This window comes from Nerophis lumbriciformis, linkage group LG38 (genome assembly GCF_033978685.3).
Source record: "Nerophis lumbriciformis linkage group LG38, RoL_Nlum_v2.1, whole genome shotgun sequence".
In the NCBI taxonomy this organism is placed as follows: Eukaryota; Metazoa; Chordata; class Actinopteri; order Syngnathiformes; family Syngnathidae; genus Nerophis; species Nerophis lumbriciformis.
The window spans coordinates 12,173,020-12,191,611 of NC_084585.2; the positions used below are offsets into that span (position 1 = coordinate 12,173,020).

The window sequence follows — 18,592 nt, forward strand, 5'->3', positions numbered from 1 at the left end:
AGAGAAATTAGTGTCTCCATGGCGACAGCCAGTTAGTACAGGCAAAATCCTCATTTAAATATGGCGTCCTGCACCAATTTTGTACTTGTGATCAATTGCGCTTCGTAGATCACACACAACACGCCCACTAATAGTACACACAATTGTATACTTGGCGCACACTATTTAGTACTTGTTACTTGAAATCTTAGTAGAGCAGACCCAAAGTAAATATTTGGAATGTTACGAACTGTATATCATAAGGTGGACTGCACCGCTGCTACGTGTTGAATAAGCTTGAAGTAAAAGATGGGGGATGGAGGTGGGGGGTGCACAGGTGGACATGGTTGTCATGGGCTATTACCTACACCTGTAGCATCAGTAAAGTTTTCTGCCAACAAAGAGAAGAGAAGACAAAGCGGGGATAGACAAACAATTCAGATAACACATCTCTGAACACACTAGCATTGCATAGAAACCACAGCAACTACTCACTTGGCAGACAACTTACAAGCTTTTATAACTACAACTTTATTTAAATAAATACCATTTTCTCTTTGTTGAAAATGTTGGAATAATCTAGAAGAGGCTGTGTGTATGTACAAACCCCGTTTCCATTTGAGTTGGGAAATTGTGTTAAATGTATATATAAACGGAATACAATGATTTGCAAATCATTTTCAACCCATATTCGGTTGAATATGCTACAAAGACAACATATTTGATGTTCAAACTGATAAACATTTTTTTTTGTGCATATAATCATTAACTTTAGAATTTGATGCCAGCAACACGTGACAAAGAAGTTGGGAAAGGTGGCAATAAATACTGATAAAGTTGAGGAATGCTCATCAAACACTTCTTTGGAACATCCCACAGGTGAACAGGCAAATTGGGAACAGGTGGGTGCCATGATTGGGTATAAAAGTAGATTCCATGAAATGCTCAGTCATTCACAAACAAGGATGTGGCGAGGGTCACCACTTTGTCAACAAATGCATGAGCAAATTGTTGAACAGTTTAAGAAAAACCTTTCTCAAGCAGCTATTGCAAGGAATTTAGGGATTTCACCATCTACGATCCGTAATATCATCAAAGGGTTCAGAGAATCTGGAGAAATCACTGCACGTAAGCAGCTAAGCCCGTGACCTTCGATCCCTCAGGCTGTACTGCATCGACAAGTGACATCAGTGTGTAAAGGATATCACCACATGGGCTCAGGAACGCTTCAGAAACCCACTGTCAGTAACTACAGTTGGTCGCTACATCTGTAAGTGTAAGTTAAAACTCTCCTATGCAAGGCGAAAACCGTTTATCAACAACACCCAGAAACGCTGTCGGCTTCGCTGGACCTGAGCTCATCTAAGATGGACTGATACAAAGTGGAAAAGTGTTCTGTGGTCTGACGAGTCCACATTTCAAATTGTTTTTAGAAACTGTGGACGTCTTGTCCTCCGGACCAAAGAGGAAAAGAACCATCCGGATTGTTGTAGGCGCAAAGTTGAAAAGCCAGCATGTGTGATGGTATGGGGGTGTATTAGTGCCCAAGACATGGGTAACTTACACATCTGTGAAGGTGACATTAATGCTGAAAGGTACATACAGGTTTTGGAGCAACATATGTTGCCATCCAAGCAACGTTACCATGGACGCCCCTGCTTATTTCAGCAAGACAATGCCAAGCCATGTGTTACATCAACGTGGCTTCATAGTAAAAGAGTGCGGGTACTAGACTGGCCTGCCTGTAGTCCAGACCTGTCTCCCATTAAAAATATGTGGCGTATTATGAAGCCTAAAATACCACAACGGAGACCCCCGGACTGTTGAACAACTTAAGCTGTACATCAAGCAAGAATGGGAAAGAATTCCACCTGAGAAACTTAAAAAATGTGTCTCCTCAGTTCCCAAACATTTACTGGGTGTTGTTAAAAGGAAAGGCCATGTAACACAGTGGTGAACATGCCCTTTCCCAAGTACTTTGTCACGTGTTGCAGCCATGAAATTCTAAGTTAATTATTATTTGCAAAAAAAAAAAAAAAAGTTTATCAGTTTGAACATCAAATATGTTGTCTTTGTAGTGCGTTCAATTGAATATGGGTTGAAAAGGATTTGCAAATCATTGTATTCCGTTTATATTTAAATCTAACACAATTTCCCAAATCATATGGAAACGGGGTTTGTATGTGTGTGTGTGTGTGTGTGTGTGTGTGGAACTGCCGTGGTTTTATTTGGAAGCCTACTTTTCACTGAACAGGAAGTTTGAGTGCTGTGTAATAATGCTCTCTAATAATGATGAATGCTCTCTAATAATGATAATGTTAATATGTCAACATCATCAGACCCATTTTTCATAGAAATGACCATTTGGCTTTCACATGCCATGTCAACACAAGCAGTCGATTACTTATGTCAACTTTGACGAAAGCTTAAAATAATATGAAGAACACAGTAGACCAGAACTTGATGAGGTGGTCCACAAAGACTGGTTGTCAACATAAGCGGGTTACACTGTCCTAAGAAACCCACCCTAGCAACCCAAACTGTCAGCGCAAGAAGTCAAAGTTTTAGTCGGTGTCGCTTGTGTTCGGTCTGAAACGCAGGGATGACCTTTGACATGCACTCACCCTCATTGGTAAAGAAGGGCGAATCCTCCGGAAAGACCTCGCCTGCTCCCACCTGCGTGAGCGCTGACAGATAGAATTTGTAGCGAGTGGATCGATCAGGCAGGCGCATGGTGTACTCAGTCGTGTTGGGAGGGAACGTCTCAATCTGAGGACGAGCCTCCCTGGAAGCGTTGACTAAATCCAAACACACACATACACACCGATATCAAATGAAAACACTGCAAACAAACATGATTCTTTTGAGGTCAAGCTGTAGGCAAATATCAACCTATTTGGTACTTCAGCTGGTATCCAATCAGAATGCCGTTTGGTTCCAGAGGTTTGTCCCATTCCAGGTGGATGGTGTCAAAACCTCTTCGATTGATTCTGAAGAATGGAGGAGCGTCTGGAACTAAACATACACAAACACACATTGTCACAAAAAGAAGTTATTTTCCAAAACTTTCTACATTTACAGGAATTCCAAATCTTTTGGGACATTTTTTCTCATTAAATACTTGGGTAATTTTTTATACTTCCCGATTCCTCAACCGATTCAAACTGTTTCAAAGTTAAAATGTTCCTTGTTAATGTTAGTCATTTGCTACACACATACATATACATATACATATACATATACATATATATACCGGTACACACCTTCTCCTCATTCAATGTGTTTTCTTTATTTTCATGACTATTTACATTGTAGATTGTCACTGAAGGCATCAAAACTATGAATGAACACATGTGAAGTTATGTACTTAACAAAAAAAGGTAAAATAACTGAAAACATGATTTATATCCTAGTTTCTGCAAAATAGACACCTTTTGCTCTGATTACTTCTTTGCACACTCTTGGCATTCTCTCGATGAGCTTCAAGCACACCTGTGAAGTGAAAACCATTTCAGGTGACATTCGAGAGAATGCCAAGAGTGTGCAAAGAAGTAATCAGAGCAAAGCATTTTTTAGTGTGCAGCTTCGGCTTTTTAGTATTCAAATGCACTTTCTACCAAATCCGCTTTTTCTAATTTCATTTAGATTCTCTTTTTCTGGATTCCAAACCTTCAATGGGTAATATATGTATAAGAACAACTATACTTTGGTCAAACACCCATAGAAAAGGTTTTAGAAGCTACACCACAATGTGTTCCAACAAGACATTTTGTACATAAATTGGTAAAAATTAAGTTTCTTCCTCACCTCCCTCTTTGGTGCTAAATTCAACTGTGTTGCTGGGCGGACCCTCGTAACGATTATTAGCCACAACCATAAACATCTTGTATCGCGAAAAGGGTACAAGACGGCTGAGGATGGCAGACGGCTCAGCCATGGTCGTGTAGAACCCTTTGGTCTTGTTCTCCTTCCTAACCAGCAGACCCGGAACATGACTGGACTCCCGAGAGTAGTATAGCTACAAGGCAGGAGGGAAAATGGAATTGAAAAAACGGGGGGGAATGAAAAATTTAAGACAGTGATAAAATGTTGTCAGTCTCACTCTGTACTCCTTAAATTCTCCTTGGACAGAGGCCAGGTCCACAGGCTTCCAGTGGATGTGTCCTTTAGTGCTGTCCACCTTTGAAATACGCAATTCTGTAGGAGCATTGGTTGGTTCTGAAGACAAATAAAAAGTAAAACATCATCACGGATCATTTACAGGCATCTACTAATATATATACTGTATAAACCAGGTTTTTGTTTTTTATTATAATTTTTTTAAATCTATCCTTTCTAATCCATTTTCTACCACTTGTTACTCTCGGTGTCTCCTAGCCGCTCAGGCAAATCATATTGTCTAAAAATGCATTTTCCCCATCAATAACGTGACATCATCGCGCTCGGAATATATATATATATATATATATATATATATATATATATATATATATATATATATATACAGTACAGGCCAAACGTTTGAACACCCTTTCTCTTTCAATGTGTTTTCTTTATTTTCATGACTATTTACATTGTAGATTGTCACTGAAGGCATCACAACTATGAATGAACAAAAAAAGGTGAAATAACTGAAAACATGTTTTATATTCTAGTTTCTTCAAAATAGCCACCCTTTGCTCTGATTACTTTCTTGCACACTCTTGGCATTCTCTCGATGAGCTTCAAGAGGTAGTCACCTGAAATGGTTTTCACTTCACAGGTGCGCTTGAAGCTCATCGAGAGAATGCCAATAGTATGCAAAGCAGTAATCAGCGCAAAGGGTGGCTATTTTGAAGAAACTCGAATATAAAACATGATGTCAGTTATTTCCCCTTTTTTTGTTAAGTACATAACTCCACATGTGTTCACTCATAGTTTTGATGCCTTCAGTGACAATCTACAATATATATATATATATATACATATATATATATATATATATATATATATCAATCAATGACGTGCAGTCAGGGGAGGCAGGTGAGGCGGGGCCTCACCTGCCATCATGGAAAGAAAAAAAATGTAAAAAGAAAAAAATAATAATTCAATTGTTATATGTATCCGGTGATTATACTATAAAGTTATTTTCCATTTAACTTCACCAGTTTTAGATTATTTTTATTCAAAATCGCTGAATCTTCACATTTGCCGTTTAAATACTGAGAAGAGACGGTGTGGTGATCAGCAGCCAGTTGAGGCACGTCACTCAGTTGTGTCTCAACATGGATTGCGCAATGACGCGGCTAACTGCTGGCTTGCTGTGCAGTGAGACCGTATTGCTATATGAATTATATTATACATTTCCATAGTTTAGTTAGCTGAGGTATATAATGTACAGTGGATTTTGTCAACAACTGTATGTGTGTAACGTATTTCTTGTGCTGAGCAATCATAAAACGGCTGCGAAGTTGCACTGTGTGAGGCTCGCAGTAATCCCGCCTCCTGGTGGTAGAGGGCGCTAGTGATCCCAGAGATCATTCTTGCGACTACTCGGCTGCAGAAGAAGTGACAACAAGCAGCAACAGTTAGCAGCGATCGTTTATGTTTTCCTCTTGCCTGGACTATTAACATGGAGGATTACATATCTAAAATAAAACAGTTTTCTAAACTGGACTTTCAATCCAAGCAGGAGGTAATACTTAAAGGAAGATCTCCATCGAGACAGAGAGACTTTTAAAACTGAAGAAAGATAAGGAAGGCTTCTATAAACAAGTTATCGATGCTTTTGTTCAAAAGGAACAGCGCATGGACTTCATTTATAAGTAAAGGTAAGACCATAATAACTTTTTTTTAATTAAATGTGCTTTTTTGTGTGCTACAGTTTGTATGTGTAAAGTTAAAGTTAAGTTAAAGTACCAATGATTGTCACACACACTAGGTGTGGTGAAATTTGTCCTCTGCATTTGACCCATCCCTTGATCACCCCCTGGGAGGTGAGGGGAGCAGTGGGCAGCAGCGGCGCCGCGTCCAGGAATAATTTTTGGTGATTTAACCCCCAATTCCAACCCTTGATGCTGAGTGCCAAGCAGGGAAGAATGCTGGTATGAGCTTTTAAACATAACCCGTTAACTGCTGCCAATCAAATGGTGAATAAGATACTCTTTAGGGTTCATATGTTTGTAAATCTGACTGTGATGACGTCAGTGCCTCACCAGCCATGAACCTCACCGCACGTCACTGATCCATACTCTATAGCAACAAATAAAAAGCAACTTTTAGCTAAAACTATTAAAGTGTCACATACAAGATCGTGTATATATATATATATATATATATATATATATATATATATATATATATATATATATATATATATATATATATATATATACACACACCCAATGCAGCCCCCGAGTCAAAAAGTTTGGGGACCCCTGGTATTAACTTTACATACACTGGGGATGTCTCCAACTAACGATTATAATCGAATTGGATTCGTTAGATTTTGCTCATAGTTGACGATCAGTCAAATCAATAGCATCGGTTTTTTTTTATCTAAGAGAGAAATAAACAGATTGTGTCGGTACGTAGTAATACAGTGACTATAGGTGTCAGTAACGTCACGTGGTTGTAGATTTAGCCGCTACAGTGATTTTTCGAAAGTTAATACAAGGAACTTATAAAAGTAATCTAGTCTTTTAATGATGAGAAAGAAAATACAGGCTTATTTGCGACTTTTTCCGCTTAAAATAAGTCAGATAAAATTGATTGGATAGTTTAGTGAAGTCCTCGATTCACTCAACCTGGGCCGGTGTTTTTACATGTTTTCCCAGCTGGTATGGAGTTGCACTTCCGTGTTCGGATCACAGGTACGCAACTCCCGACTGAAGGGGATTTAATGTTTGATGATTCGACTGCAAAGTTGATAGTTGAATCAGACTTCTCCGAATCGAATCGGCCATTTGAAGACAATCGATTCTTGGGTGACGATGTAAATCAGAATCGATTTCCAAATTACAACTGCTAACTGCATGTTAAGTGTTAGCATGATACTATGGTAAATTTTTTTTAAACTAATTTTGCAAGTATACACCGAAGAGTCAGAATTCAACGGGGAAAATGGTGTGTGGAAATGTGTCTATTTTCCATATGCACAAAGACAATTGGTCAAATAAAAAAATGATTAGTTGTTTTAGAATATACACTTTTGTGTACTCATAATACATTCCTGCAGCATGTACTTACTGTCTTCTCCTGAGTACCCGATCACCACATTAGACTCTGGTCCTGGGCCGACATCATTTGAGGCCTGGATTTTAATCTCATAAGGCTCATAAGTGTTTGTGTCGTGCACAACAACTTTGTTCCCGATTGTGGTGACGTTATTCCATTCGGCATCGGAATCCTTCCGCCTCCACCACACCACGTACTGCAGGTTTGGAGCGTTTTTCTCCAGATCAAGCAGGGGCTGAAGAAATACAAACACACTCTATGAGTGGAAAGCAGACGCTAATTTCAAGATTTTTGAAACACACATTTGAAGAACTTGGGCAACTGATAAGATTCTTTTCTATATATTTTATTGTAGGTATAGTAAGTTTGTAGTAGGGTTGTACGGTATACCTGTACTAGTAAAGTACCGCGATCCTAATGAATCTGTCACGTCGTGGACTATGGGGTGTTTGTTTTCCCAAGATGCAAGAATAGTTGGATCGGACATGGCTTGGAGGTAAATACATAATTTATTTAAACACTAACAAAAGGAACAAACAAAAGGCTTACACTTAACGTAGACTAAGGACATGAAACAAAAGAATTGCTAAACGTGACATGAATAAACAAAAACTTACTTGGAACAAGCATGGAAACGATCATGGAACAATGGCATGGAATGAACGCATGAGTGACAAGGGTAACAGCAGATAATGTCGCTAGGCCGACCAACAGAAAAAGACAGGCTTAAATAATAGTGACATGATTAGTGACAGGTGCGTGAATCAAAATGTGCAACAGGTGAAACTAATGGGTAACCATGGAAACAAAACAAGGGAGTGAAAAAGCAGGAACTAAGTGACCAAAAACCAAACAGGACATAACTAAAACAAAACATGATCAAAAGACATGACAGAATCATAATCGGTACTATACCGCCTCTAAAAAGTACCGGTTCCTCTTTTTTCTTTTTTTTAATTTATTAACGAGCATGACGGCGTGCCGTTGCCAATGTCGTGACATTGACGGTTTTACGAGCATGTTCGGCAGTGCACAATCACGGAATACTTAAAAGCAGAGACAGGAAAGGGAGAATGGATGCATTTTGGCTTAAAAAATCTAACGTTAAAGGTGAAGCTATAACACTAAAACACAGCTCTACAAGAGGTGTTTTAAAACATGGCTAGCTAGCTAGCGGCTAACGTCCATCCGCAGTCGGCGACAATTAAAGTACGTTTCTTACAAGTATCATCCCTGCAGGATGAGGAATAGCTAAACATGCTTCACTACACACCGTAGGAGGATACAATCGCTCACGGCTAACAGACTAGCGCTCCTCAATGTAAACAAATGCCATTGTTGGATCTACACCTGACATCCACTGTAATGATACCAAGTACAAGAGCAGATCTAGTCAATACTACAATGATTACATCAATATTTTTTTATCAATACAAAATCTTTTTGCCTTTAAATTGATATTATGTTTATAAAGTCAGGAAATACATGGGGACTTTATACATGACCAATGTATGATCCTGTAACTACTTGGTATCGGATCGATACCCAAATTTGTGGTATCATCCAAAACTAATATAAAGCATACAAACAACAGATTAGTACATTTTTATTACATTTTAACAGAAGTGTTGATAGAGCGTGTTGAAACAGAAAGTAAGCATATATTAACAGTAAATGAACAAAGAGATTAATAATCCATTTTATACCGCATGTCCTTCATAATTTTGACAAAATAAATTAATAAGATATGACACAATATCTTATTACATATGTGAGCTGACAAATTAGGAGCCTTTGTTTGCTTACTTACTACTAAAAGAAAGGTTGTATAGTATGTTCACTATTTTATTTAAGGACAACATTGTTCTTCGATTGCAATGAGAAACAAATGTTTAATGAACCATCAGGTTTTTTGTTCAAATAAAGCTAATAATGCCTTTTTTGTGATCCCCTTTATTTACAGAAGTATCGAAAAGTATCGGGACAACCCTAGTTTGTGGTAAAGTCTGTTCGAGAATGGCTATATATGTTTTTTGTTTTATTATCATTTCTTCGGTCAGTGGTCAACAAAATAAACAAACAGTTTTACATAAACAAACAGTTCATAAATTGAAAATGTTGCAGACCGAAAGGGTTTAGGCTGAAGTTGAACACTTATTGCGCCTAACCCTATAAACAAAGTCAAATACAAGATGAGCTTCCTAAAAATATGAAATTTCCTTTGCACAACATATTATAAATACACCTTGTACACAACATAAACACTGTTCAATTATATTGTTGTGATGCACAATCCCATTCAAGATCAGACAAACATTACAGGGAAACAGAAAAAAAGATTGCTGACGGCGCCCATTACAAAAAAAAGGTGAGAAAAAGGGGGTAAAAAAATATAGGGAGGGGGTCCAGACTGAGGTCAAGGGAAAAAACCTCATAGCCATAGCACACATAAACAAGTTACCCTATTTTTCGGACTATAAGTCGCAGTTTTTTTTTCATAGTTTGGCCGGGGGTGCGACTTATTTATACTCAGGAGCGACTTATGTGTGAAATTATTAACACATTATCATAAAATATCAAATAATATTATTAAGTTCATTCACGTAAGAGACTAGACGTATAAGTTTGAGGTTTTACACGTCCATATTCCTTATGTATTACATAAAGAAAGAGAGAGTTGCGTGATCCAAGTTATAATTGCTTCAGTGATTTATTGAATAAAGAGGACAATGGCCTGCTAAACTTTTAGGTTCGGTCTGCTCAACTTTTCCATGTTTGTTTCAAAGCCTTTAACATCAAAGCTCCAGCCAGCAATATAAGATTTCCTGTAAATTACTGTAAGTCTTCAACTATGGAAATGATTGCAATGGTTTCTGACGATAGAAACCGTGTTCTTTCTATAATATAGTCATAACGGAAATCATAAGGACTACGACACAGCAGCTCAGAGAAGACGAGGTTTGGACACAAAGCAGAGTGGGGATTTGTTCCAGAGAAAAATGAGCCAGCGTGACGGGGAGGGACAGAAAAACAAGCAATCTGCAGAAAAGTCACATTATTATCATACCATTTTTTTTTTTTAACGTTTCTTTTCATGTGTGGCTGTGTTGTTATTTGCATTTGTGCCGTGTTTTTGTTTGATTGCCAATATGTGGAGGAAGTTGTCTGAGTCGCAAAAAAGGAAGAATGTTCTTATATTATATATTTTAGCATGCAGTAACGCAAAAAAAAATGGTCGGATGTTCCAAATTCAGTAATCCCTCGTTTATCGCTGTTAACTGGTTCCAGATGCGAAGACAGTAAGTAATGTTCCGCCAAGTAGGAATTCTTATTTTTTAATTGAATCATTTCATAATTAGAGCATAGAAAAGACCTTCTAAATAAATTATATTAAAAAAAATAATTAAATAACTATAGCCCTCGACACATGAAATAATACCTCTAACCCTAACTGTTTTTTACCCAAAATAGTAGACATAATACTAGACAATAAGACATTTGTGTACTGATATACTAAAACACGTGCAAACTTGCCAGTGCACGCCAAGCCAATCTACCAAGATTGTGCGCAGAGGCTTGCGTGTTTTTAATGAACAAAGTAGCTAGCGCAATCCATTTAATGTGTTCGTCTACATGTATTTGCAGAATGTAGGCTAATTATTGGAACACTATATTTTGGGGAAGCACTCCCAATGGGATTTGGTTACCGTATTTTTCGGAATATAAGTCACAGTTTTTTTCATAGTTTGGCCGGGGGTGCGACTTATACTCAGGAGCGACTTATGTGTGAAATTATTAACACATTACCGTAAAATATCAAATAATATTATTTAGCTCATTCACGTAAGAGACTAGACGTATAAGATTGCATGGGATTTAGCGATTAGGAGTGACAGATTGTTTGGTAAACGTATAGCATGTTCTATATGTTATAGTTATTTGAATGACTCTTACCATAATATGTTACATTAACATACCAGGCACGTTCTCAGTTGGTTATTTATGCGTCATATAACGTACACTTATTCAGCCTGTTGTTCACTATTCTTTATTTATTATAAATTGCCTTTCAAATGTCTATTCCTGGTGTTGGGTTTCATCAAATAAATGTCCCCCAAAAATGCGACTTATACTCCAGTGCGACTTACCGTACTTTCCGCACTATAAGGCGCACCTAAAAACCACCAATTTTCTCAAAAGCTGACAGTGCGCCTTATAACCCGGTGCGCTTTATATATGGATAAATATTAAGATTCATTTTCATAAAGTTTCGGTCTCGTAACTACGGTAAACAGCCGCCATCTTTTTTCCCGGTAGAACAGGAAGCGCTTCTTCTTCTACGCAAGCAACCGCCAAGGTAAGCACCCGCCCCCATAGAACAGGAAGCGCTTCTTCTTCTACTGTAAGCAACCACCCGCCCGCGTAGAAGAAGAAAAAGCGCGCGGATATTACCGTACGTTTCATTTCCTTTGTGTGTTTACATCTGTAAAGACCACAAAATGGCTCCTACTAAACGACAGGGATCCGGTTCATGAAAAGACGCAATCTCTCCATCCGCACACGGATTACTATTTCACAGCAACTGATATTCCTGTGAACCGCACTGTGGATACAACGGGAGCACGTACGGTGAATATTCGCACCACAGGGAATGAGAAGTCATCCTTCACTGTGGTTCTAGCTTGCCATGCTAATGGCCAGAAACTTCCACCCATGGTGATATTCAAAAGGAAGACCTTGCCAAAAGAGACCTTTCCAGCCGGCGTCATCATAAAAGCTAACTCGAAGGGATGAATGAAGAAAAGATGAGCGAGTGGTTAAGGTAAGTTTAAGTTTACGCGAAGAGGCCGGGTGGCTTTTTCACGCAGCTTCGTCCATGTTGATATACGATTCCATGCGCGCCCACATCACGCTGGTTTTAATATATTATTAAAGTTTGACTGACCTATTTGACTGTTTTTTTGACATTCCTTTAGCGCAGTTAGATGCGGCTTACAACACGGGGCGGCTTATAGGTGGACAAAGTTTTGAAATATGCCGTTCATTGAAGGCGCGGCTTATAACCCAGGGCGCCTTATGGTGCGGAAAATACGGTATATATGTTTTTTCCCTTCTTTATTATGCATTTCCGGCCGGTGCGACTTATACTCCGGAGCGACTTATACTCCGAAAAATACGGTAACCTGAAACAGTTTTGTATCTATATTTTGCCTGTTTGGAAGGTACATGCAAACTGGCACAGTTACGCACAAATTGTGGTGTGCCGTGGTTAGAATAAGGCGATCTCTGAAATATCACAGATGATGGAGAGACAGAAATCGACATATTTCTGTCAGAAATAAAAATATTAGGACAGTTTTCATTAAAATAATAATATATATTCTATACGAAAAAAGTTATTGCAACATGCATTTTCTTTGTCGCCGGATCATTCCAGCGCACAGCAGCAGTTATTGCCAGTATGCTAAAATGGGTTCTGTTGTGTAGAACAGTTGTGAGGTGGTGTTGTTGCAGAAAAGGTGGCACAGATTATAATGTTTCACTTGTGTGCTGCGTGTTTCACAGCAGAGCAAAACATCAAAGGTCGGAGCATGATAACAATGTGCAGTAAATGAGTGTCTCCATGGTGAAAGCCTGTGGAACACGTAAAATATTCCTTTAAATATGGCAGTCTGCACTACTTTTGTACTTGTTATCAATAGTACACGCCAGGACTGATCTACTAAGATCCGAAAACCACGCGCTAAACAGTGTGTGCAAACTATAAACTTGTGTGTACTATTAGTAGGCATGTGATCTACTAAGACTGAGTGTACAATTGATTGTTGGTGCAGACCGTCTTATTTAAATGAGGATTTTGCTTTTACTATGCTGTTTTCACCATGGATCCACTCATTTACTGCATATTCATGTTATCATGAATATGCAGTGGTATACCTGTGGCATTTTGCATATTTTCAAACAAGCAGGAGACTTGTGCCACATTTTATGGCCTTTTAAGAAGCAGTTCTGCAGTGCATCTACAATGGAACCCATTTTTTACCGCATCAAATGAGCTAACTGCGAGCGTCTGTTGGAATGTTCCAAACGCAAGAAAATGCATATTGCAAGAAGTTTTTTTTCATATATATGATAAAACAAACATAATTTAAAAAAGCCTGCGGACACCAAAATGCATCCGTTGAATTAAGTCATTCAGCAGCAAAACATTTATAAACTGATATTGTTGAGTAGAGGACATACTTTCATTTTGACAGTCCATAGATGCGCAGCAGCGTGATCATCTCCTCTCTCTTAGCCATTTCCAACTGCCAATATGCACATCCTTTCTAGACGTACAAAATAAAGACGCAAACCAGCTCCCACAGTACAGATTGTCTTGATAAATCACACTGCGTGTGGTACTGTTAAATAGTTAAACGAGTACGTTCTCCTCCCGCTATTGTGAGTGTTCTGATGACTCGCTTACATTCTGCATATTCATGAAGGCAGACGCGCTGAATGGATTACGCTCTCTATTTTGCTCACTTAATCCTATGCGCAGAAGTTTAGTAGATCAGCTTTGTGTACTATCAAGTTTGCAGGTGTTTAATACATGCAAGCATTTTGTAGATCAGTCCTACTAGATCACATGTAACACGTACATTAGTAGTACATGAAATGTAATAGTTTGCACACACTATTTAGCACTTTTTGGGATCTTAGTACTTTATATCAGGTCCTTAGTAATGCAAGACAACTGTCAGATGTGTCAAGTAGTCCTAAAAAAGGGCTCAAGCACACACAGCAGATTATATGACACTTTTACAGCTAAGACAAACAATAAATCAATGACTTTAATGTTCTTAGGATGTGCTTTAACTACCTTCTGGCTTGTCTTACCTCCCAAGTGATCTCCATGTTGTTTTTCTCCGAGCCCCACCCTTGGAGACCTCTGGGAATGACATCTGGAGCTATATGAGGAACATAACATATTTTTTACTATGGATAATAATACAATGCATTCAATCATTACAACAGGCAGAGTTGATTCACGGACCAGTATGGAAGTATTATTGTAGCAAAACTATTTGCAAATGTGTATCTCAATCTGTGCGTCTGTAATTCGATTCACGTGTCCATGTACTTATTTGTGTGTCTGTGTCTCAATCTGTGTGTGTAATCAGATCAATCAATCAATCAATCAAAGTTTATTTATATAGCCCTAAATCACAAGTGTCTCAAAGGGCTGCACAAGCCACAAGGACATCCGAGATCTGCGTGTGGATTTTTTAATTTGTGCGTTTGTATTTTGATTACTGTATGTGTGAAAATGTGTGTGTCTGTGTACTCAGAGTTGCGTGGAGCAGGAACCCTGATAGGCTGTCTTTTTACACGTGACTTTGCGACACTTCTGCCGTGTACGACTTGAGTGTCCGTGCAGCGATCTGAACGTGTAAAAAGACTTGCCTGTCTGCAACTTCACCTTTACTTTCCCTATACTCACCACTAGTCGGCACCTTGCACCCACTTCATGTTTAGCAGTAACTTCGTTGTCAGAAGTATTTTTGTCTTCCTCAAATTTTAAGTCAAGGTATCTGTGAACAACTTAGGTTTTCTCAGCATGTGTGTCACTGAGAGTCAAATGTGGTGGCTTCAATACAGAAATAACATGAGTGGATGCCAGGTGGTGAGTATGGGGAAAGGACTGACAACCCTTTTTAAATGTTCAGATCGCTGGAAGGAAGGAGGTGGTCCATGGAGGACAGCTAACTGAGCCGTTCTAAGTGAAGACGGCTCAGACAGGGCTGTCTTCTCTCGCCCCTCCTCTTCCTGCTAGCTATTGACTGGATAATGAAGACCTCCACCGCACAGGGAAGTAACGGGATTCAATGGACACCTCGGGCACAACTGGACGACTTGGACAATGCCGACGATCTGGCACTACTTTCACACACCCAACAACAGATGCAGGAGAAGATCAACAACGTGGCATGCACTTCGGCAAAAGTAGGACTCAACATCCACTAAGGCAAGACCAAGATCCTCAAGACTAACACTGCCAACACCAGAGCAATCACGCTGGATGAAAAGGAATTGGAAGAGGTTGAATCCTTCACCTACCTTGGCAGTGTGATTGACAAACAGGGCGGCACAGATGCTGACATAAAAGCATGAATCAGGAAGGCACATGTTGCGTTTACCCAACTGCGTAACATTTGGATCTCGAAAGAACTGACCCTCAACACCAAAGTCAGATTCTTTAACTCCAACATCAAAGCAGTCCTCTTATATGGAGCAGAGACCTGGAGAACCACAGCTGACACCGTCAAAAAAGACTTGGTCTTCATTAACAGCTGCCTGCGGAAGATTCTCCACATCCGATGGCCAGACACCATCAGCAATACTGAACTCTGGCAAAGAACAAATCAGCTTCCCGCGGAAGTGGAAATTAAGTAACGCAGATGGCGCTGGATAGGCCACACTCTGCTTAAGCCCACAAATACCATCACTAGACAAGCCCTAATATGGAACCCGCGGAGCAAGCGGAAAAGGGGCCGTCCCAGAAACACCTGGCACAGAGACCTGGAGGCAGACACGAAGAGCATGAAGATGACCTGGACCCAACTGGAGAGAACGGCCCAAGACATAAATGCCAGGAGATCACTTGTTGACGGCCTATGCCCCAGAAGGGGTAGTAGGCGTAAGTAAGTAAGATCGCTGCACGGAGTCACAAGTTGTACACAGCAGAAGTGTCGCAAAAGTCACGTGTAAAAAGACAGCTAATCAGGGTTCCTGCTCCACATGACTCTGAATTCACAGACACACACATTTTTACACACACACAAATTGAAATACGGACACACAAATTAAAACACGTACACGCAGATGAACTTTGAGGACCAGTCATAGACAATTTAGAGTGAAAATCTCATTTTATTTTCACTCGCATACAAAACATTCTAACTTGGATTGTTTCCCTGGCTTCGAGACTCTCCCGAAGGACAGTGTTGCTCCATTCTTGTCTCTCATGGACACACACCTGTTGTTGTTGACTTTGGACTAGCGACTGCACAACTTCAAGGCCGCGGAATAGAGACACGCGGCAGGCTTCCACACACACATGCATCCACAAAAAAATATACGGCACACACACAAACCCCATCCCCCCCCCATCCAACGCCCTTGACGCAAATCCCTTAAGGGTGATGGACAACTGGGAAGCGCCTGAAGAGCTGCAGCCTGCCACCGTGGCCCCCACTACCTCCCCTCTGTTGCAAGTCTCGAGATGTTGTAATATGTATATGTGCTTTGCTATGGAGGTTTTTACGCACTCCAGACTGGGCTCCTTAGGAGGTCTAGATTGTATTTTTTTACTCATCCTACCCCAGCGTTTACCTTTTTCCCACCTTTTACGGGGCGCCTTGTGACGACCCATCAGCGTTCCTGTTCTGTAACCCTGTACACTGTTTGTTTGTCTAATCTTGAACGGGTTTGTGCTGAAACAAAGTTTCGTTGTACTTGTGCAATGACAATAAAGACCTACCTACCTACCTACCAGATCTCATTACACACACACAGTTTGAGATACAGACATACAAACTAGTACACGGAGACGTGAATGGGATTTCAGACGCACAAATTGAAATACGCATTTGCAAACAGTTTTGCTACAATAATACTTCCATAGAGCAGCAATGTCTGCTGCTTTTAAAAGAATGAAGTTTTTGGTATAATTATTGTTACTCACCAGCGCTACTGGTTTTGTATCGAGGTGAGGGCGCGCTTGGCTTGCTCTGACCCACCGCGTTAATGGCAATGACTCTAAACTGGTAGTTGACAAAGGGAGCAAGCTGCAGGATGACGGAATTGAGGTCCCCGGGGTAGGTGGCCAGGTCCTGCCATCTTCCTGGCTCCCAGTGGTTCTCCTCAAACTGGACCAGAAATTCTGCAAAGGGAATTATTGGCATAAAAAACACAGAACACTTGAAGGCCGGGGGTTTCAGTTATAAATATTGAAATATGCATACGTCACTTTCACCGCCAACCTTGGTATTTATACAAAAATGTTATGCGTGTGAGGCTGCATATTCCTACGCACTCTTATGACCATGCATAGAGCTCACGCAAAGTTTTTCAGTCACGGTGGTGTCACCGTGAAATAAAGCTCATACTCACATAAAAAACACATGCGTTACAAATTACATAACATTATTCCTCTAATTGTGGATATGTTGCACAGTTATTTGTTGAAGCTAAAAAATCTAAATTAAGATTTGTTTTAGTTGCAGTTTAATATGGTGGGTCATTGAAGTATTATTTCTAATTGAATGATATGGAAATGTATATATAAAAGGTGTGTCTTCGACTTTTTCTGACCACACAGTGAAAATGATTTCTTTTTTAAATACTAAAGACCAAAAAGTGAATTGCAGCACAATATTTGGTTAGATATATTGTTTAAATTCATCTAGATTTTGGGGGTTTGTATCACGGTTGGAGTGCAAAAGTTTAGATTTCACACAGCCATGTGTGCATATACACAATCACAGTGTAATCTATATTATTATTACCACTCAAATATTCTTTATAAGACAAACAACTGTACAAAATACACATTTGTTGCGCCAATGATATATTTAAATCATCTTGTATGTGCTTATCGCCCACAAGAGCTTTAAATATTGCTCATGGTGACCACTTTTGTTTTTCAACAGAATGTCTGCTTTCCATTACTTGACAAAATAAAAACATATGAATAATGAAACATTATTTGGACAAATACATACAAGACTAAATCGTGAACATGTTTTCTTAATCTCAGCAACAGTTCTCATTCACGGTGGCATGGTTTTATAGATCAGAATTGTTTTTGTGCGTACGAATATTCTAAGGTTTGTGTTTATGCAATATTTTAAGTTGGAATCCACCTTCACTTTTATAAATGAAGCCCCAGATCTGTGCAAGACCATGTTCTGGTTTTGAGGTACTCTGCCAAAAAAGTAGTTTTGACAGTACTTGTCAAATGTCATCAAGTTGTTAGTTTCCGACGTTGTACTTTAGTGAGGGTTCACATTTAATTTCCTATTTGGTGAGGATTTGACTAAATGGTACATACCTGTAATAGGGCTTCTGTGGTCGTTTCCAGGAATCCAGGTGAGTCGAACACTGCGTGCTGCTGGATCTGACAGATCGAGATCCAACGGAGGGTCTGGGTGGTCTGAAACCAGAAAAAGCTAAATCAGTTCAGAGACACACTTGAATTCAATCATTGAATTAATTCTCATTCAAAACTATATGCAGGGTTGGACAAAGTAAATGCATATCTTAATATTAATAATCATCGACATGTCAAAATATTGACAGATGGAAAAGGTGAGAAACAATTAGTATGAGAATAAATGACGGACAGAACAGA

General features: G+C 39.4%; 1 protein-coding gene across 17 annotated transcripts in view; it reads right to left on the reverse strand.

Moving 5' to 3' along the window:
* The window catches only part of nfasca (neurofascin homolog (chicken) a), a 197,372-nt gene that overhangs the window by 35,196 nt on the left and 143,584 nt on the right, over positions 1–18,592 (reverse strand). For 13 of the 17 annotated variants that reach the window (XR_009811809.1, XR_009811810.2, XM_061932188.1 and 10 more), the window contains 9 exons: positions 18,293–18,394; positions 16,925–17,122; positions 14,077–14,147; positions 7,207–7,429; positions 4,082–4,197; positions 3,787–3,997; positions 2,872–2,994; positions 2,604–2,777; positions 344–370 (listed from right to left, as the gene is read on the reverse strand). Coding sequence is in view for 14 of the 17 variants with exons in the window: in XM_061932188.1 (XP_061788172.1) it covers positions 344–370; positions 2,604–2,777; positions 2,872–2,994; positions 3,787–3,997; positions 4,082–4,197; positions 7,207–7,429; positions 14,077–14,147; positions 16,925–17,122; positions 18,293–18,394 (1,245 nt within the window). In the remaining 3 variants the exon portion in view is untranslated. The remainder of the gene's footprint in view (positions 1–343; positions 371–2,603; positions 2,778–2,871; positions 2,995–3,786; positions 3,998–4,081; positions 4,198–7,206; positions 7,430–14,076; positions 14,148–16,924; positions 17,123–18,292; positions 18,395–18,592) is intronic. The other 4 variants (XR_009811811.1, XM_061932199.1, XM_061932198.1 and 1 more) reach the window with 1 other exon arrangement.